Source organism: Lagenorhynchus albirostris, chromosome 2 (assembly GCF_949774975.1).
Source record: "Lagenorhynchus albirostris chromosome 2, mLagAlb1.1, whole genome shotgun sequence".
NCBI lineage: Eukaryota > Metazoa > Chordata > Mammalia > Artiodactyla > Delphinidae > Lagenorhynchus > Lagenorhynchus albirostris.
Window position 1 is genome coordinate 179,446,525 of NC_083096.1, and position 20,862 is coordinate 179,467,386.

The following is a 20,862-nucleotide window of genomic DNA, read 5'->3' on the forward strand; positions in this document are numbered from 1 at the left end:
CACAATCGATTTTAGAACATTTTCATCACCCCTAAAAGAAACCCCCTACCCACTGACAGTCACTCCGCATTTCCCCCCATCTCCTCCTCTTCTCCCCCAGCCCTGGGCAATCACTGATTTATCTCTGTCTCTGTGGATCTGCCTATTGTGGACATTTCACATCGATGGAACCAGGTGGTCTTCTGTGACTGGCTTCTTTCACGTAGCTTGTGTTCAAGGTTCATCCACTTTGTAGCGAGTATCAGTGCTTCATTCCTTTTCATGGCCAAATAATACTCCATTGCATGAATAGCCCACATTTTGCTTATCAGTTCATCAGCTCATAGACATTTGGGTTGTTTCCACTTTTTGGTTATGATGAAAATGCTGCTATGAACATTTGTGATCAAGTTTGCATGAATATGTGTTTTCATTCTCTTGGGTATATACCTAGGAGTGGAATTGCTGGGTCATATGTTTACGCTGTGTTTAACTTTTTGAGGAACTGCCGGCCTCTTTTCCGAAGTGGCTGCACCATTCTACAATCCCATAAGCCACGTGAGAGGGTCCCAATTTTCTCAACATCCTCGTAAACACATTTACCTGTCTTGTTGGTTTTAACCATCCTAATGAGTGAGAAGTGGTATCACGTTGCGGTTTTGATTTCCATTTTTCTCAAGGGGTACCGAATCCCTTGATTTTACTTCCTAAATAGTCCTCAAAGCTGGTACCTCTTGCTCCCCTGCCTCAGCCACTCCCCTACCCGGGCCCCCATCCTCTCTCAGTCACTTTCCTGACTCCCCTCTTTAACCACTTCTGTGGATTTTCTTCATAAAACTTACTCCAGTTCTAGTTTCATTATTAAATTATTATGAAGTTTTAAAAACATGTCTGTCTTTCCCATTGGACCACAGTCTTCTTGAGGGCAGTTGTTTTGCTCACTGGACTACAGCATGGTACACAGATCATGGACAGCTGTCAATAAATATGCAATGCAATGTTTATTGCATCGTCCATGAAAAAAAATTAATCAACGGTCAACCTAAGAAAGAAAGGAAATTTTTATTCGACCCAACCTGAGGATTATAACCTGGCAGCCAGTCTTTCAGAAAGCTCTGAAGGGGCTTCCCTGGTGGCGCAGTGGTTGAGAGTCCGCCTGCCGATGCAGGGGACGTGGGTTCGTGCCCCGGTCCGGGAGGATCCCACATGCCGCGGAGCGGCTGGGCCCGTGAGCCATGGCCGCTGAGCCTGCGCTTCCGGAGCCTGTGCTCCGCAACGGGAGAGGCCACAGCAGTGAGAGGCCCATGTACCGCAAAAAAAAACAAAAAAAAAGAAAGCTCTGAGGACTGTTCTTCCTGTTAGAAGTCAGAGCACAGTTATATAATTTTTGAGACGAAGTGTTATACATCAAAGTAACATATGACAGTTTACATAGTCTAACAAGGTGAGTAGTGAGTTATTGTGACCCCTTACAGGATTGGGAAAGGAATGTTATCTCCTAAGGATTTAGCTTGCTGGTGCCAGAAGGGTATTGTTTGTTGTTGTTGTTTTTCTTTTCTTTTTTTGTGTGAGTAGGCATTCCTGTGTCTTCTAAGGGGATCTAGTTAATGTGTAATGCATATGCTTAATGCACACTAAAGGGGAGGGGATAGTAGCTCTAATGGCAGAGAAAATTTTATGTTAAATTTTTCTTTTCCTGCCTTAAAAATAATTTTGTTTCATAAGAATGAAGGCATTTGGACCAGCAAGGTCGGTAAGAACTTGAGAACTTACCCAGAATGTCTTTGCTATTTCCACAAAGGGTGAGCCCTGATTCCTACGGGTCCTTAGAATGTGCCTATGGCTTGAATTCAAGGAGGAAGCCAAGGAATAGAAGTTGAATTATGTGCTCTAGGCTTAGACACTCTACAGCGTGAGGTCTCTGATAATTTTTGCTAGAATTCCATAAAAGCAGTCAGAGAGCTGGCTATCCACGTACCTGGCAGGATCCCCCCAGTCTGGGGCATGAGGCCTGGGACACCAGCCAGCTCCCCCACTGAGCTTTGCTAAGGACTTCAAACCTTAGGACCCATCAAAGCAGAATGTTGGAGTTGCACCTGCAGTATGAATGAAGCCTGGTGCATTTATAGTTTATCATTTACTGGGAAGGGAATTAGAAGAGGAGAAATTTTAATCAACATTTTTTTTCCTTCCTCGCCTCCTTCCCTCCCCTCCTTCCTTCCTCCCTTCCACCAAATCAAGCAATAGGACAGCTATAGGGCAGGGATCTTTGTTTTCTTCTCCACTATATCCCTAGTAGCTAGAACCTAGAACCATGGCTGGCTCACAGTGGGTGCTCAATGTGTGAATGAATGAATGAATGAATACCTAGAGCACTTCAGGAGGTGAAGTGTAACATGGTTGGCCCTATGCTACCTCCTGGGTGGGGTTTTGGGGGTGGGGTTTTGGGGGTGGGGTGGGTATGCCTACTTGTGTACCCCCTGCCTTTAGGAAACACGGTGTAGCAACAGCCCTGGAACCCGCCTCCCCTCCTGGGCACCATCCCCTGCTCCCCCCACTTCTGTCACCTGCTGCCCCCCTGGCCCGAGGGGGTGGTGGGGCCTGAGGAGAGACTGGAAACCAGAGCCCGCTGCTCTTTGATAGGCTGCCTTGTCTGTGGCTCTTATCATCTTTACCAGAAACTTCCTGTGAATTAAGCACTTGTTAATTATTTGGTGGAAGAGGGGAGACGGGCAAAGTTTCACTTGCGGTTCTGCTCTTGACCAGGGCTCCTGCGGGTCCTGCACCTGCTCTGTGGGGTCGGGGAGGGGGTCACTAGCTCAGCAGTCCCCCCCGGGCATGAGGCGAGGCCCAGGTGCCCACTGTTTCTCTGCCTGTCCTGCTCCTACTTGCCTCTCTCAAGAGGTTCCCCCTTAGATTCGGGGGGATGCTGCCCAGGGGAGACATGAGGACCTCAGCTCGCCACCAGAGGGGCTGAGTCTCATGTGATGGGGACCTCGGTTGTAGTACAGGACGAAGGGCGTCAATGGTGTGTTCAGAGAGCCCAGGCCCACCCCAGTCAGTGGATTCACCTCCACAGCTAGACGCTTCCATAATGAATCCTTGCAATAACTCCGAAAGGTGTTACTATCCTAACGCTAAAGATGAGGAAACTGAAGATCACAGAAATTAAGCCAGAAAGTGGCAGTGAGCAAATTCAAACTGAGATCCATAGATTCTAAGAGCAAAGCTCTTTCCACTTTTATTTTTCTCCCAATTTTCATTCTTTTACTAATGAATTGCCATGTGTCATTAAAGATTGTCTTAAATGAGTGTTCAGTTACCCAGGTGTCAAAGGGGGTATCGTCACAGGATGTGTGTGTTTAAGAGTCCCCAGAAGTCTATATTTAAATATTTCTTTCACCGTGCCTTCTGCCTCTTAGAGCAACAGTCCAGAGGCTAAAGGAAGTTAATCAGTGGCCCTAAAAAATTAAAATTTTCACATTTTCTCTCTGACTTTTTGGGGGGTTTGTGTTTGCAGCAGTGCCTGAGTGCATTGCTACAATCAGCAGAGGCAGTCCCGCGCAGGAATGTCGCAGGAGCAGCTCAGTCATTAGGTGGTGTGTTGGAGGGGGTGACCCTTTGGTTTTGTTGAGACCCAGTGATTCTCAACCAGGGGTGATTCCCCACCTGCCCCCAGGGACATTTAGCCATGTCTGGAGACATTTAGGTTGTCCCAGATGGGGTGAGGTGTGTCTCTACAGTGCACACAGGACAGCCTCCCACAACAAAGGATTATCCAGGCTTAAGTGCTACAGTCAAAGAAACCTGCTCCACCCAAGGTGCGTGGAGGGTAGGTTTCCAGACACGGAGTGGTTGAAAGACCACGGGTCTTCAGATCCCATTACATCCATCTTTCTGCAAGACTCTGAGTAAATCAGGAGCTCCCTGGAAGCCCGGGTTGCTTCCTTACCTAAAGCCGTGATCTCTCCTCCTGCAGAGGCTGACGCCAGTGCTTGCCCTGGCGACGCTGATAGCTGCCTTTGGGTCATCCTTCCAGTATGGGTACAACGTGGCCGCTATTAACTCCCCTGCCGAGGTAGGTCGCTATGGTGGGCGAGACGCAGCCCCCCGGGAACGGGGAGGTGCGTTTGGAGCAGCCAGTTCCCCGGGGGGCCACTAGGGTGGGACTGTACAGACGCTGAGGGCACACAGTGGGACCTCAAGTGAAGGGTGGGGGAAACCCATGAAATAAACAGCGCAAGCCCAAGGGACTTGCACAGGCACAGGGTCATGGGGACACACCAGGTTCTCGTGGAGAGCCAGGCCTGGCTGGACACATGGTGGGCTGGCCTCCAGGGGTCGGGGGTAGGTTTGGGGGCACTCTGATCTTCCGCAGCCTCGTAATCCACAGCAGAGTCTGGAGGGGCCAGGCTCATCCAGCATTGATTCCGTGATTGGAAGCCTGGAGTCATTCCTTTCTGGGGTTAGAAACATCCTGGGCAGGGACTTCCCTGGCGGTCCAGTGGTTAAGACTCCAAGCGTCCATTGCAGGGGGTGCGGGTTTGATCCCTTGTCAGGAAACTAAGATCCCACACGCTGCGGGGCGTGGCCAAATAAATAAATAAATAATAAAGAGAACCAACCAAATTCTTTAAAGAAAAAAAAAAGAAACATCCCCGGCAGCATGCCCATCAGAGGCCTCCCAGCCGCCCGCCCCGGCGTGGGTGCCCCCTGCTAATTGCTGTTAATCTTCATTCCTCTCCTCCACTTAATCGTGTTGATGTTCCAACTTGCCCAGCTCATCCCATCGGGTGGCCCAACAACTTACACTGTTCTTTCTGCAAAACCAGCTCAAATTATTTTGGTGTTCTCTTTTGCTTTGCTCTCCAGCTCATGAAAGCATTTTATAACGAGACCTACTATGACAGAATCGGTGAATACATAAACGAATTCTCCTTGACCTTGCTGTGGTCGATTTCTGTGTCCATGTTTCCCTTTGGAGGCTTCCTCGGCTCCCTCATGGTCGGCCCCTTGGTGAATACATTAGGCAGGTAAGGCAAGGTGAATGTTCAACTCCCTGAAACTCATAGACCCCATCAGAGTTTAAAACCTGGGCCTAAAGCAGAAATCATTATCATAAAACCAGGTAATGATTGCTGCGATGCTTTTTGTTTCCTGGGCTTCCCTGGTGGTTGTTTCCTAATGTGGTTAAGAAGACCAGACATTGACCAAGTGTTTGGGGACTTAGGCAATGAAGGTCTCAGGGCTGGAGTTGGGTGGGGGTGATGGGTCTCAGGGTCTGGGGTGGGCATGGAAAGAGCAGAGAGTGCTTCAGAGATCAGGACTCACTCCCGCTCTTACCCTCTCTTGCCTTGAAATCGTCCTTTCCAAAACTTCCTTTTGGCCTTTAGAAGAGTCAAATGCCAGACGGCATGGCCAAGACATCAGGCCCAATGCAGACCATAGACTGGTGCTCCTGAGCTCTGCTTCCTAAATGAACACAAGCTAACTGCTCTGTTCTTTTACCTTGGAATCCAGTTACATGCAAAATGTAGCCCAAATTAAATTCCTGTGAAACTCTGAAATGGCTGAGATTAATGTCAAGCCCTTCAGTGTGAGACCGTGTGGTCCCGGGGCGACCCTCACTGTGAGTGTCATCAGTGGCAAGAGCAGAGCTTAAATCTTTGCCCCTAATTCTAGAAGCATCAGAGATTCTGTATTTGATTCCAAGAAAGGTCCTTAAGCCCTCCCACCCCCCTGGTAAATTCCATGGGCGTGAGAGAGCAAGCAGCCTTGTTATGAACAGTATTTAAGAGTTCTTCCCCTCCAGGCCCCTCCCTTCGAGGATGGGCACGCGGAGGCGGGTTGAGGTAAAGTGCCCGTTCTCAGCCACAGATCTAGTGAGCTCAAGGCCAGACCCCAGACCTTGGTTCCTCCTCCAGTCTTTTTCAAAAAGAATCTGAGAATAGAAACATACAAGCTGTGATTCAGGATCTAAGGTCCTGAAGTCTTGCTGGGAAGTTGGTGTTGAACGCACGGTTCTCCCTGTGGACCACCGGTGGGCAGAGCGTCAGTCAAGTCACAGATCTGCAGGATGCTTCTCCTGAGTGAAGGACTAGCCGTCTGGTCTGAAGATGGAGCTGACAGTTGCTAGTCCAATTGAAAATGTGATAAATGCTATTCAGTTGTTTGTGGTTTTCTTAAAGATTTATCAGTGTTCTTTAAATATCAGTAGCAGCTAACAATTAATTGATGGGTTCCTACTTGCCAGCCTCTATCCTAAGTGCTTTTAGGGGATACTAATTGCACTAATCCTTACAAAAGCCCCATCACCTCTTCACACATGGGAAAAGGAGGCACAGAGGGTGCTGGGAGGAAATTTCACTTCTGAGCACATTGTACAAGTAACGTCCACACTGTACTCTGTTGTATCCGGCACATGTCTTCTCAATCCGTTGCCTTATTTATTTATTATTATTTATTTTATTTATTTCCTTGGCTTTTTGGGTCTTCATTGCTGCACGCGGGCTTTCTCTAGTTGCGGCGAGTGGGGGCTACTCTTGTTGCGGTGCGCGGGCTTCTCATTGCTGTGACTTCTCTTGTTGTGGAGCATGGGCTCTAGGCACATGAGCTCAGTAGTTGTGGCACGTGGGCTCGGTAGTTGTGGCCTGCAGGCTCTAGAATGCAGGCTCAGTAGTTGTGGCGCATGGGCTTAGTTGCTCCGCGGCATGTGGGATCTTCCCGGACTAGGGATCGAACCCGTGTCCCCTGCATTGGCAGGCGGATTCTTAACCACTGCGCCACCAGGGAAGCCCTGTTGCTTTATTTTTAATTGTACATGTAGTATCTTTTTGATACAAAATCTTTAAATGTTCAGGTGGTCACATTTAACTCATCTATGATTTTTGCTTTTTGTGTCTTAAGACAGTCTTCCCTACCAGGCGTCATAAGGATAATCTTCTATAATTAAAAAAATGATTTTACAATTTTGTCTTTCCCAGATAGATCTGGGATAATTTTATTTTGTATGTAGTAGGTGAATGGAGAGGGAAGGCCAATTTTATTTTAATTTTTTTCCAGGTAAAAAATCACTCTCAAATTTATCTTAGTTATTCATGTTCCTTTAGTCTTCTGTGTTAATTTTAAAATCAGCTTATCGAGGGCTTCCCTGGTGGCGCAGTGGTTGAGAGTCCACCTGCCGATGCAAAGGACACGGGTTCATGCCCCGGTCCGGGAGGATCCCACATACTGCGGAGCGGCTGGGCCCGTGAGCCATGGCCGCTGAGCCTGCGCGTCCGGAGCCTGCGCTCCGCAACAGGAGAGGCCACAACAGTGAGAGGCCCGCGTACCGCAAAAAAAAAAAAAAAAAAAAAAAAAATCAGCTTATCGAAATCCCTGAAAAAGAATTCTGCTTGGAATCGATTTGGATTTATCATTTAATTGGAGGAAAACTAAACATCCTTACACTGTTGAATCTTCCCTTTCATGAGTAAGCTATGGCTGATTTATTTATCCCAGAACTCATGGCAGTTCCTTGTCTGAGGTTTCATGTCTTTGTCATCAGTTCTGGAAAGTTTTCAGCCATCATTTCTACAGATCTTTTCTCTCCTCCATTTTCCATATTCTTCTGGAAGTTCCTCCGTGCCTTTGTCGTTGTTGTTGTTGTCTGTAAAGAGACTTCTTTAAAAAACTATTTTTCAAAAATTGTGGTGGGAATTCCATGGCAGTCCAGTGGTTAGGACTCCACGCTTTCACTGCCAGGGCCCGGGTTTGATCCCTAGTCAGGGAACTAAGATCCCACAAGTGGCACGGTGCGGCAAAAAAAAAAAAAGTGTGGTAAATATACATAACATAAAATTTACCATTTTAACCAACTTTTAAGTGTACAGGTTGGTTTTTTCCCCTAATTTTAATTAATTAATTTGGCTGTATTGGGTCTTCATTGCTGCGTGCAGGCTTTTCTCTAGTTGTGGTGAGCGGGGGCTATTCTTGGCTGTGGTGCGCGGGCTTCTCATTGCAGTGGCTTCTCTTGCTGCGGAGCGCAGGCTCTAGGCACATGTGCTTCAGTAGTTGTGGCATACGGGCTCAGTAGTTGTGGCTCGCGGGCTCTAGAGTGCAGGCTCAGAAGTTGTGATGCAGGGGCTTAGTTGCTCCGCAGCATGTGGGATCTTCCCGGACCAGGGCTCGAACCCGTGTCCCCTGCATTGGCAGGTGGCTTCTTAACCACTGCGCCACCAGGGAAGTCCAGTGTACAGGTTTTTGGCGTTAAGTACATTCACACTGTTCTGCAACCATCACCACCACCCATCTCTATAACTTTTCATCTTACAAAAACGGACACCATGTACCCATTAAACAATAACTCCCCTTTCTTATCTTCCCATAAGTCACCAATCAACTTTCTGTCTCTGTGCATTTGACTACTCTAAGGACCTTATATGAATGAATCCTACAAGATTTGTCCTTTTGTGACTGGGTTATCTCACTTAGCCTAATGCCCTCAAGGTGCATTCATATTGTAGCACGTGTCAGAATCTCTTTCCTTTTTAGGGCTGAATAATACTCTGTTGTATGAATATACTACATTTAGTTTATCCATTCATCTGTCGGTGGACATCTGGGTTGCTTCCACCTTCTGGCTACTGTGACTAGTGATATTATAATCCTCCCTATCTTAATAGGTCATACTTCCCATCTTCTCTCTCTCTCTCTCTGTTGCTTTCTATGTAACTTCCTCAGATCTGCCTTCCTATTCATTAATTCTTTCCTCAGCTGCAATTCACCTACTACGTTTTTATTTCAATGACTATATTTTTCATTTTTAAGTTTTATTCATTTGCTTTTAAAATCTATCTTTTTTGCTATTGTTTTGGGTAGTTCTGTTTTATGCATGTTCTTGTTCTTTCTGTAGTACGCTTTTGATTCCTTATTTTATGACACTACTCATTTAAAACATATTTGATGGCTTCTATCTAATCCTGTTGTCTGAAGCTGTGCTGTTTGTATGTGCGGCCTCTTGCAGGGGGTGGATTGTCTTGTGTGTCCTGTAATGGTGACGCTTCATCTCAGGGGGTGGGGGTCCCTGGCTGGGGGACTCCTGGGGAGCCCAATGGGAGGGGCTTCTCCAGAGAAGCTTTCCCTTTGCCTTTGTCTGGCTCTCCAGGGCCCAAGTCCTACTCCAGTCTTGACTTAAATTGGACTGTTTTGTAAGTTTTATTAAGTTTGATTTTTTTACAGGTTTTCAGGAGATACCCTTTATCAGCTTACATAAGTTCCCTCATTTTTATAGTTTGTTAAGGTTTTCTTTTAAATCATGATAGATATCAAATTTTATTGACTTGTTTTGCTACTTCAATTGATAATCCTATATTTTTCCCCAGTACAATCTTTAATATGGTGTTTTTAACCTTGAAAGAGTCTTATATATGCTGTTGAATTCAATTGGTTAATATTTCATTTAGGATTTTCCCATCTATGTTGATAGGTGAGATTGGCCTAAACCTTTCCTTTAATGCCCTCATCCAGTCTGGGTTTCAAGATTACACTAAAATCATGTTAGTTTATGGTTGCAGAACCCTTTACTGTATTGTAATATGCGAGCCTTTCCCTCTGTTCCTCACTGCTGATGCCCTCTGCATTGGGTCATTTACATCTGCTCCCACAGAGAATATTCCCACACCAGGCCATGCACTGGACCTGTATCCATCTTAGGTCAACAGCAAATCGAACAACACAACAGCAACTGCTGTAACCGAGTAGGTGCTCGGCAAACATTTGTTAAAGGAGTGGCAGATCCTTAAACCAAACCGACTGGTATTTTGTCCTCTGCAGAAAAGGAACCTTGCTGTTCAACAACATCTTTTCCATCGTGCCTGCGATCTTAATGGGATGCAGTGAAGTTGCCAAGTCATTTGAGATGATAATTGTGGCCAGACTTTTGGTGGGAATATGTGCAGGTAAACCATTCTGTGATTCGGGATGGTCAGAGGGAGGGAGAACAGGCACCTGGTGTCTGAACCAGTCTGGGATCTCTGAAGCATATAGGGTCACGCTGTTCCTACACCTCTGCTGTGGGTAGACGCTTAAGCCCCTGCGTTATAGGGATGTGTGTGGACCGCGGGCAGATCTTCACTGTGGAGTTTCCTGTGAAGAAAGCTGTTCTTTGAAAGACTGAGATACAGAATCTTAGGACAGGACTGGTCCTTCCAACCAGTCCTTTATCTCAATGTTTTCTAAACTGCAGGCTGGGACTGATACTGACCAGGGTTCTTGGCCTTCCCCAATCGACAGAAATTGGCTAGAGGCCAGACAAGAAATACAGGCAAGGCTTTGTTGGGGCCCCTGCAGCCGCAGGAGGGAGCAAAAACAAGTAACAGGTTCCCTTGCTCACTCCCGAGGTGGGGGGCGAGCTCGTTCCTTATATGGGGTGAGGGAAGAGGTGTGTCCAGGCATCAGGCCAGAGGGGTGGCTTGGGTGTTTTGCCCACCCCTTTGTGCTGTTGAGTGCAGGGGGCATGCGCAGTACACTGCTTTTGCTCAAGACATCCAGTGTTTTCTCCTGGCTCTTCAGAGGTTACAGTTGGGTTTTCTTTGGTCTTTTTGTCCATAATTTGCCCCAACTACACATGCACACTGTTATTTTTAGTCCCTTATAGTTTCTCTGCAGCTTGTTGCTCAAGGAGATGTTTGTCCAGGTGCAAACACTGCAGCAAAGGGTCCCAGATCCCAGCCTGTCTCAGGATCAGTTCGTGGATCAGCAAACAGTATTTTCTTTTTTTTTGCTTTTAACTAGGGTAGACTGTGTCACATGTAGTAAAGATAAGGATTGTCTTTTTTTGTGTGTGGTACGTGGGCCTCTCGGCCCAGCCGCTCCACAGCATGTGGGATCTTCCCGGACCGGGGCATGAACCCGCGCCCCCTGCATTGGCAGGCGGACTCCCAACCACTGCGCCACCAGGGAAGCCCAAGGATTGTCTTTTGAAACGTTGTTTCAGTTCTTTATCTTTATACATATGTGAGAACCAAGTTGGATGTAAATGTATTTCTGTATTTTGCACCGTGAGTTGTGGTCCAAAAAGCTTGAGAAATTATCAGATGCATGAATCCCTCTACCAGAAAAGAGTTAATGGTAGTAACCTCTCCAAAGCCATTCTGCCCAGGCCGGGTTTCCCTGGTTACAGAAAATTCCCCCATGATGGCTTCAGACTGAAGAGACATGGTTCAGCCATGCCGTGGCCTTCCTTCAGGTTGGCTTCCTCTGTAGGCAGAAGGGCCAGGGCCGTCGAGGCAAGCGAGGTGCCCACTCTTGGGGCCATGCACTGCAGGGTGGGCCCCCAAGGGTAAGCGCCCCTGGAAATGCTGCACCCTGGGCACTTCACTCGCCCCCCACCAGGCTGTGGCATTTTCAAGTGACTCGTTCTCCTTCCAAACACAGGGATGGGGATGAAGAAGGGATAATTTGGCTGGATGTCAGCAAACCCCTTCCCTGGAGTTTACTGACAATAGAGGAGACAGCAAGGAGCCTGGTATTGGGGGAAGTGGCGAGGGATTGCAGGGCTGGGGAGATGAAGAGGAAAACAAGATTCCCGAAGACAGAAGAGGTCACCTCAAGGAGGGACTGATGGGCCCCCTGGCAAACTTCATTCATTCTAGCTTTCCCTGAGAGCACCTGGACATTCATCTACCATCTGGCCAGGAGTCCCGAGGTGCCTGGCCCTGCTCCTGCACTTTTTCCCTGCAGCCGGGCTCAGCGTTATGAAAAATGGACGATTCCTGGAAGTTGTCAGCAGCGGATAGGTGCTGTGACGTTTCTATTGACAGCCAACAATTCAGAGCTGGTTCCAAAAAAGAAATGTTAGGCTCCAATAGAAAAATCACAGTTTAACATCCCAACCTTTGCTTTTTTTTTTTTTTTTTTGGCCATGCCACACAGCTTTCCGGATCTTAATTCCCCAGCCAGGGATTGAACCCAGGCCCTTGGCAGTGAAAGCACGGAGTCCTAACCACTGGACCGCCAGGGAATTCCCAACCAACCTTTGCTTTTAAATAAGCATGACTTCTGGTCAACAGTTCTCAAACTTCTTGGCCTCAGGACCCCTTTACACTCTTAAAATTATTGAGGGTTCTAAGGAGCTCGTATGTGTTATACTGATCAATATTTACCATGTTAGAAATTGCAACCAAGAAAGGTATTAATTCATTTTAAGATAGCAATAAGAAGCCCATTACATGTCTTTATGAAAATAATTCTAGTTTCTAAAACAAAAAAATTTAGTGGTATTGCTTTACGTTTTTGCAAATCTCTTGAGTGTCTGACTTAACAGAAGACAGCCAGATTCTCAAACCTGCTCCTGTGTTCTGTTGGTGTGACGTCAGAGGGCGTGTGATCTCTGGAAAACTGGTCAGGGAACGAGAATGAAAAGGACAAGTAACATCTCAGGACGGTTCTGAAAACAGTTTTGATCTCACAGACCCCCTGAAAGGTGTCAGGAACCCCCTGTGTCTTCAGGTCATACTTGAAGAACTCCAGCAGAAGCCTAATCTATTTGCTGTTCATTCCTTCACGTATTTCCTGAAAAGTGAGGAAAGGATGTCATCAAGCCCCGTGGTACTTAGACACCCTAAAAACGAAGTAAACGGCCACTCTGACCAAGGGGGCTCAGGGTCAATGCAGCTTGGACCCCCAGATGCTCAGTTTGCTGGTTTGCTGTTAGTCAACATCTTTGGTAAGAACGCTTCAGACTTTCACTAACGGAATTTAAACTTTAAAAGCTGCTTCTCTGGCTTTGGTGTCAGAACAGGCTGGCCGGGGGTTGCCCCGTGGAGTTGTTTTTAAGACAGAATGAGACTGTTCTCCACCGACATGAAGGGAATCCCATCTCTTCACAAACCTCCTGGTGTTTGTCTCTCCAGTGTTGCTATTAACTAAGTTCAGAAGCACTTGGACTTGAGAAACGGCCACCAGGGCCTGAATGGTGACCGGGTAACATGAGGGCCTCGCTTTCTCCATAGCCCTTTGGGCACTGGGCCTGCAGTGCCCCCCCGTCCACCACACAAGACACCTAAGAGCTGCTCTAAAGACTGTCTGTCTTTGTCTGAAAATCAGAAAGAATTGGTATTAATTAATGAACTGTGATGCCCCTTTTAAAATATTAAGCAGAATCCCACTACTGAGCATATATCCTGAGAAAACCATAATTCAGAAAGAGTCAGGTACCACAATGTTCATTGCAGCTCTATTTACAATAGCCAGGACACGGAAGCAACCTAAGTGTCCATCGACAGATGAATGGATAAAGAAGATGTGGCACATGTATACAATGGAATATTACTCAGCCATAAAAAGAAACGAAATTGAGTTATTTGTAGTGAGGTGGATTGACCTAGATAGAGTCTGTCATACAGAGTCAAATAAGTCAGAAAGAGAAAGACAAATACCGTATGCTAACACATATATATGGAATCTTAAAAAAAAAAAAAAAGGTTCTGAAGAACCTAGGGGCAGAACAGGAATAAAGACACAGATGTAGAGAATGGACTTGAGGACACGGGGAGGGGGAAGGGTAAGCTGGGACGAAGTGAGAAAGTGGCATGGACATATATACACTACCAAATGTAAAATAGCTAGTGGGAAGCAGTCACATAGCACAGGGAGATCAGCTCAGTGCTTTTCAACCACCTAGTGGGGTGGGATAGGGAGGGTGGGAGGGAGACGCAAGAGGGAGGAGATATAGGGATATATGTATATGTATAGCTGATTCACTTTGTTATACAGCAGAAACTAACACAACATTGTAAAGCAATCAGACTCCAATAAAGATGTTAAAAAAAAAAAGCCAAAAATAATAATAATAAAATACTAAGCAGAGATGCCCTTGAGCAGAATTGCAGAGCTGAAAACTTGGCCGTCAGTTTCCTCTTATCTCAGTGCTATAAAATACCCTCCCATCACCAGCGGCTCCAGCCTCCCCTCACCCCACACTGTCTCCCTTGGTCTGCCCTTGGCCACAGCCTCCCTCTCAGACCCCACGTCTCTCTGAGCACCAGCTAGCCTCTGGCTCCACGTGCGACACTTGGACCAGTAACAACCCATCTGACCTTCCTCCCAGACCCCCAACCTTTCATTGGACTTTGAGGAGAACTAAATGGGATAATATCTGTGAAAATACTTTAGAGCCTATTAAATTGTTTCACCTATTCATAAGGGGGTCAGGTATCAGTAAGATGGGAAAACCAACAAGTTCAAACACTGAGGAGTCAGAAGTAGTTCAGTCATTACACAAATCCCAGAATGCAGTTAGTCTACAATATATATTTAAGTTTTCAGTGCTTACTGACAAATAAAGCTTGTGCTTCGATGTCTGTGCATCAGCTTATTATGTAATATACAGTCTCAGAAGGTAAAGCTGGTGGGCAGGGGTCCTTGGCCTTTTAGTAACAGGTTTTCCCCCGAAGGAGCAAGAGAGGAGAGAGAGTCTAACCACACCGGGGCTCTTCCTCTCCGAGACCAAGCCAATCAGGAGGGAAGACCTGAGGTCCGGGTGGCCTGTGTCCCCAGGTGACACCAGTCTGGAAGCAAACGCACTGTCCATGAACTTCTTTGGTCAGACTATTTTCTCTTAAAGTTAGAAGGCCTAAGGATTGCAAGAGGGGTGGTTTGCTTAGTCCTGCAGTTTTGAGACAGTTTCAGCCCAACTAATGCGATTGCTGAGGAAGAATAAATGTGTTTGAAGACAGAGCTCATCCCTGCCAGATTAATGTTTCCTGATGGTGTCTTTATTTCACCCTCCCTCCCAGGTCTGTCTTCCAATGTCGTCCCTATGTACTTAGGGGAGCTGGCCCCTAAGAACCTGCGGGGGGCCCTGGGGGTGGTGCCCCAGCTCTTCATCACCGTCGGCATCCTTGCGGCCCAGATCTTGGGTCTTCGGAGTCTCCTCGCAAACGAAGAAGGTGAGCTCAGGACACCTCAGACCCCCAGCCCGTTCCTATGAGCTGATCTTTTCTCTCTAAACGACGGGGCCCCTGCACAGCCCTGACCCCACAGTGCTGAGCTGGAGGTTGCCCAGAGGGGGCCTGAACAAGTTGGTGGGGACAGACTGACGTTCTCTAGTCCCTCTTGGGACACGGATGAGGGAGTTGTGAGGGCGCAGGAGGTGCTGCTATCTTTCTCTTGTTGCTTGGTGGCTGTCACACAGGGACCCGGGGCGTGGTAATGACGGCCACCAGGGTGCCAGGCTCTGTGCTTAAGGCCTCCGGCACCATTGCACTGGAGCCTCCCAGCAATGCAGCTGCCCAGGGGCCCGTGATCATCCCATCACAGACTAGGAAAGAGGGTCACAAGACCCAGCCTCCGTGGGTGAGGTGGTGAGCCTCAGGGCTGGTATCCACACCAGACCCAGACTTCAGAGCCGCACATCCCCGCACCCCAAGAGCCTGGGGCCTGGCACACAGTAGGTGCACAGCAACTCATAACTGCGTTGTTCTTGCATGACCTCCCTTTCTTTCCTCTTGGGTCTCGAACCTCTGAAAGGGAAATCACCACTAACAAAGCACCAGTCAAAACGTATGGGCCAGACATGAAGTCTTTTATATAATCCATTTAATCTTCCAAACAACCTATGAAGCATGTACTATTACTGTACCCATTTTACAGGTGCAGAACCTGAGGCATAGAGAAGTTGGATCACATGTCCAATGTCTCCTTAGGACACAAATGCAGGCAGTGCAGGCCTGAGTCCGAGTTTAACTACCAGCTCTCCCACCTTTCAATCGCCCTTGTAAAGAGCTGGGCCCAGGAGTGGAGGAGCTAGGTTCCTGTCCCCCGCTGATGGCACGTAACCAACCAGCTGCACCCAGAAACAGCCACGGATCCCTGGCACCTGCGAAGTGCTCTGTGGTGTGTGGGAGGCAGCCATGGTTCCACCCAGGGAGGGGGTCTCAGAGAGGACCTGGGCTTGGGGGGGCGGGTAGGACCAGCATTCCAGATGTGGGCAGAGGGGATGGAAGCATAAAGTTCTTTGTGCATGCAGGGAGCTGCAGGTGTGGTGGTGGACTCTCACTTTGTCCCTCCATCCTTTATGGTGACTAATCAGCCCTTGGTACCCTCCTCTAGACAAGAGTGTGGAGGGCAGGGCTTAGCCTTCCTCATCTTTGAATCTCCGGCGCAATTCATGGCACATTCTAGGTACTCAGTGAAGAAGGAAGGAAGGCCAGAGAGAATAGTCAGAGTTCTTGGAAGCGAGTGGGCAGTCACAGCACAAAGGCTGCATAGAAGTCACGGGGGTCAAGATTGGAACAGGGTGTCTGGGTTTGGCAGTGAGCGGTCACTGAGATCTCATGAGAAGAGTTTCAGTGTCGGGGGCGGGGTGGGGGCCAGAGGGCAGATGGCAACGGCCCGAATGGCTGGCACGTCCATACTCGCTGTAGTCTGTGCAAGGGTGATAGAAGCGGGACCCGGATCAGCTAGGCGCTGGATTCAGAGCCAAGAGGTGGGAGAAGGTTGGGAGGATGGGGATTCAGGGTTCAATGTGCCTGAGTTCGAATCTCGGCTTTGCTCCTAAATAACTGATCTCGGGCAAGGGAGCTACGTGCCCTCCATGCCTCAGTGTTTGCAGGTGTAACATGGGGTTGGTCCTGGTACCTGCCTCCAGACATTGCTATGATGGGGAAGTGGGCTACATGTGAAAAGCCGTTAGACTCTAGTGCCTGGCATACAGATGTCTGTAGTTATCACCTCCTGCATAGGAGAAAAGGGGGTGAGTCGGGCATTCACAGCTCCTAGAAGGAGCCTGAACCACTCATTCATTTATTTAACCGTTTTTATTGAGTGATGTAACATACATAAGGGCCCAGAACTAGAACCACGCCGGCCTCCTGTGCGCCCCTCAATCACAGCCTTCCCGCCCCCAAAGGGAGCCACTGTGCCAACATTTATGATCATCGCATCCTTACTCTTCCCTAGAAGAGTTTCACCACTTTTCTAGAAGACAGAGTTAATTTTCCCTGTTTCCGGACTTAATACTGTGGAACCACATCGTGTGGAACCACATTGCACCCAACATCACATTGGTGGGATTGGCTCCTGTCCTGACTTGCTTCATTTTCACCACAGTATAAAATTCCATCTTACGAATGAACCAAGATGTATGCGTCCATTCTACTGTGTGGACATTCGCCTTGTTTCTGGGTTTTGTTTCTATAATCAGTGCTGCTCTGCCCTTGTCCTTCCGGTGTCCTGGTGGCCCAGGCATGCGTTCCTGAGCGGGACTGCTGGGTTAGAGCACGTGGGTGTCCAGCATCACTAGCTCCTGCCAGACTGTCCCCTAAAGATGCCACGTGTCCACACAGCAGTGTGGACACTTCCCACCTGCCCACATTCTCATCAGTGCTTGGTGTTGTCAGAAGTTTTCACTTTGTCCATCTGATAGGCGGGTAGCGGCTATTCGTCAGCATCCATGCTCTAAGTATTTAGAGTGTCCGCTCTTGGTTAGGCACCATCCTAGGTGCTGGGGACGGAAGAGAAGAAAGAAACTCCAGCTCCAAAGAAAACCAATCAGGATAATGGGCCAGAGCGGCTCCGTGGGGCTGGAGGCGGAGAGAAGCAGGAGAGGAGGCTGGGCGCCAGTTCTCACGTAGGACTGGTTTCCTTGCAGGCTGGCCCATCCTCCTCGGCGTGACCGGGATCCCCGCGGCACTGCAGCTCCTTCTGTTGCCCTTCTTCCCCGAGAGCCCCAGGTACCTGCTCATTCAGAAGAAAGATGACGTGGCTGCCAAAAACGGTAAGGCTTTCCCAGGAGACCCAGGAGACCGGAACAAACGACGCAGGTTGTGGCATCTTTGCTGGGGGGCAGGGGGTTGCGTGATTCAGCCCCCAGCGCCCTCCCTACACCCTCCCCCAGCGCTGAGGGAACTGCGAGGCTGGGACGACGTGGACGCCGAGACACAGGAGATCTGGGAGGAGGACAGGGCCGAGAAGGCCGCGGGCTTCATCTCCGTGCTGAAGCTGCTGAGAATGAGGTCCCTGCGGTGGCAGGTCATCTCCATCGTCGTCCTCATGGGCGGCCAGCAGCTGTCGGGAGTGAACGCGGTACCAGGGCAGCCGGGGCCGGGGCAGCGGGCAGGCACGGGGTCGGGGTCGGGGAGGGATCCGCCGAGGGGTCCAGGCTGCCCGGCCAGCCTCACCAGCCTCGGGGGTGGCCTTCCAGATATACTACTACGCAGACCAGATCTACCTGAGCGCCGGGGTGAGGGCACAGGATGTCCAGTACGTGACGGCGGGCACAGGTGCGGTCAACGTGCTGATGACCATCTGCGCCGTGAGTGCCCCCGGGAGCCGAGTCCCTGTCTGCCACCAAGGATGGAGGGCACCTTGAGAGTGGGGAGTCTTGGCCCAGGAAGGAGCCCGGAGCTCAGTGGCGACGTGCCCCTCGGTCCCTCCTCTCTAGCCTCTGGGCTGTCCTCAGATGCCAGCCTGTCTCTTGGGGGGGGGCGGTAGCCTGTGGCCCCAAAGATGGAGGCCCGTCCCCACCGTCCACTCCGGAAGCTACCGCCGTGAGAGGTGGCTCTTCTCCAACGTCTCACACTGGGGACCACTACCTGTGCCAGGGCCACCGCGTGACAAATGGGGCCCCTGGACTGCGCAGTGCGGAGGCCCGCTGGCCATTCAAGGACACACACACACACACACACACACACACACACACACACACACACACACACACACGGGCGGGTGGGCGCACAGGGGAAGTGGGCCTGCTGAGCCTCCCACGTTTCCTCGCCCTTTCCCTCCAGGTTTTCGTGGTGGAGCTCCTGGGGAGGAGATTCCTGCTCCTCCTAGGCTTCTCCATCTGCTTCACCGCCTGCTGCGTGCTGACGGCCGCCCTGGCTCTGCAGGTGAGGAAGGGGGCGCCTTGGGGCGTGGGGGCTTGCGCCCTCGTGCGCATGCGCGAGTCCGCTGCTTGGGGATCCCGTGCAGCCCTGATCCCCGCCCCAGCAGCGCACTTCCCACTTCCAGCCGGTATTCCAGGGGCATCCAGGTGGCGCTGCTTGTAGAAGGAGGTGCCTGGCGCCCGCCTTCCCAACCCAGGCAGAGCTACTGGCCCTCCGGGAACCGAGAGTCCTGACGCTCCCGTCCCAGGTTGTCTCCGCTTTGCCAGGTGTGATCCAACTCTGTTTTCTCCCCACAGGACACAATATCCTGGATGCCCTACGTCAGCATCGCCTGCGTCATCTCCTATGTCATAGGACATGCCCTTGGGCCCAGTATGTACCCCAGAGCTGGTTCTGTGGTTTCACTGCCCCCTCCTGTACCACCAGCCCTAGAAACTGCTGGCCTGAGCTCCTTAGAGAGGCTCCAGGGAGGGGCGAATTCGGCCCAAATGGCTTCTCTGCCTGTGTTCTTGTGGCAGAGGGCTTTGAGCGAGGACAGGAAAGCAGCCCGTGTAGGCTGGAGCACGGTGCCCGTGTGGCCGGCACAGAGAGCCTTACAGGTGGTCATGGGCCCCCTTTAGGGACATCACAGGATGTCGCCTGTTGTGCCCGACTCTTGCTAGGTGCCTTCTCACACTGCTTCTCCACAAGACCAGGAGTCCCGGGGACACACTGCTCCGCCTTGGGCCGGATGCCTCTGGAACCTTGCACGGGCAGGGGCTCCAGGACCCTCTGTGGGCTTGCTCGGCCGGCAGGGAAGACAGCTCTTCCTCTTCTTCCCCAGGTCCTATCCCCGCACTGCTCATCACCGAGATCTTCCTGCAGTCCTCCCGGCCGGCCGCCTACATAGTGGGGGGCAGTGTCCACTGGCTCTCCAACTTCACTGTGGGCTTGATCTTCCCATTCATTCAAGTAAGTGCCACCCAGGGGCCCCAGAGGCCCAAAATGCTCAAGCAGTAAATCGAGAACCTTTTCAAGAGCGCGAACCCTCTCCCCTCCCACAGGTGGGCCTCGGAGCTTACAGCTTTATCATTTTTGCCATGATATGTGTTCTCACCACCATCTACACCTTCCTGGTTGTCCCCGAGACCAAGTCCAAGACCTTCATAGAAATCAATGAGATCTTCACCAAGATGAACAAAATGTCAGAGGTGCACCCAGAAAAGGAGGAGCTAAAGGACTTTCCGCCCTCTACTGCGGGGCAGTAACTCGAGAGGAGGAGCCTGTGAATCAGGTCTGCGTGGAGCTTCCCTCCTGGGCTATGAATCCAGAACTAGGACAAGTCCGGTGTGGAAGGCAGGCCCTGATGAGACTGTCGTAAGGGCTTCTGTGCAGTTCTTAAAGCCAGGCTGTCTCTTTCCAGGTTGACCCATCACCAACCCCAAGGCATGCCGGGCAGCTGTCCCTCAGCCATGCTGGGTCAGCCATTGTGTGGCTCCTGGCAACACCGGCTCTTACAATGAAAGCCATTACCATGGTGTTGAGATGGAAGGAATCAAACGTGGCCAAAGAAACTAGTTCTTCTCCAATCCCGTAGTCTTCCGGGGGCCACGGGCCCGTGTTCAGGGTGGAATCCATCCTCTTGTCAGATCCATCTCCAGAAACACTCGTTTTGAAAAGTATGATGTCGTGAGTCATGAAGTCTAGGAATCTGGGAAGCAGGTCCCTATGGAGACTTTAACCAAGTCAGAGATTATTGTTCCCAAATTATATTATTAGAGGACAATAGAATTGCCTTTGTATACTCAATAAAACAAATATGATCACTTTTCACCAAGACGTGCTGCTTTTCTGTGAGCCGGTGGAAGGCGGGGGGCGTTCCCTGCTCCTTCAAACAGCTTGGCTGCACTGGAGTGTCAGCCCCGTAAGGGCAGGGGTTTGGCCAGTTCTGTTTATCCCGGAATCCCCACTGCCTAGAAGAGCCTGGCATGGAGGAGGCCGCTCAGACGATATTTGCTGAAAGAAGGGGAGGAGT

The 20,862-nt window shown here is 49.9% G+C and overlaps 1 protein-coding gene across 6 annotated transcripts in view; it reads left to right on the forward strand.

Moving 5' to 3' along the window:
* Positions 1-20,645, forward strand: part of SLC2A5 (solute carrier family 2 member 5) — a 60,537-nt gene extending 39,892 nt beyond the window's left edge. For 5 of the 6 annotated variants that reach the window (XM_060141526.1, XM_060141530.1, XM_060141527.1 and 2 more), the window contains 11 exons: positions 3,959-4,057; positions 4,852-5,012; positions 9,793-9,917; positions 14,757-14,909; positions 17,612-17,737; positions 17,858-18,045; positions 18,164-18,274; positions 18,750-18,851; positions 19,145-19,220; positions 19,672-19,799; positions 19,892-20,645. In XM_060141526.1, coding sequence (XP_059997509.1) covers positions 3,959-4,057; positions 4,852-5,012; positions 9,793-9,917; positions 14,757-14,909; positions 17,612-17,737; positions 17,858-18,045; positions 18,164-18,274; positions 18,750-18,851; positions 19,145-19,220; positions 19,672-19,799; positions 19,892-20,095 — 1,473 coding nt within the window. In that variant the 3' untranslated portion in view covers positions 20,096-20,645. The remainder of the gene's footprint in view (positions 1-3,958; positions 4,058-4,851; positions 5,013-9,792; positions 9,918-14,756; positions 14,910-17,611; positions 17,738-17,857; positions 18,046-18,163; positions 18,275-18,749; positions 18,852-19,144; positions 19,221-19,671; positions 19,800-19,891) is intronic. The other variant, XM_060141531.1, reaches the window with a different exon arrangement.
* The last annotated feature ends 217 nt before the right edge of the window (positions 20,646-20,862 follow it).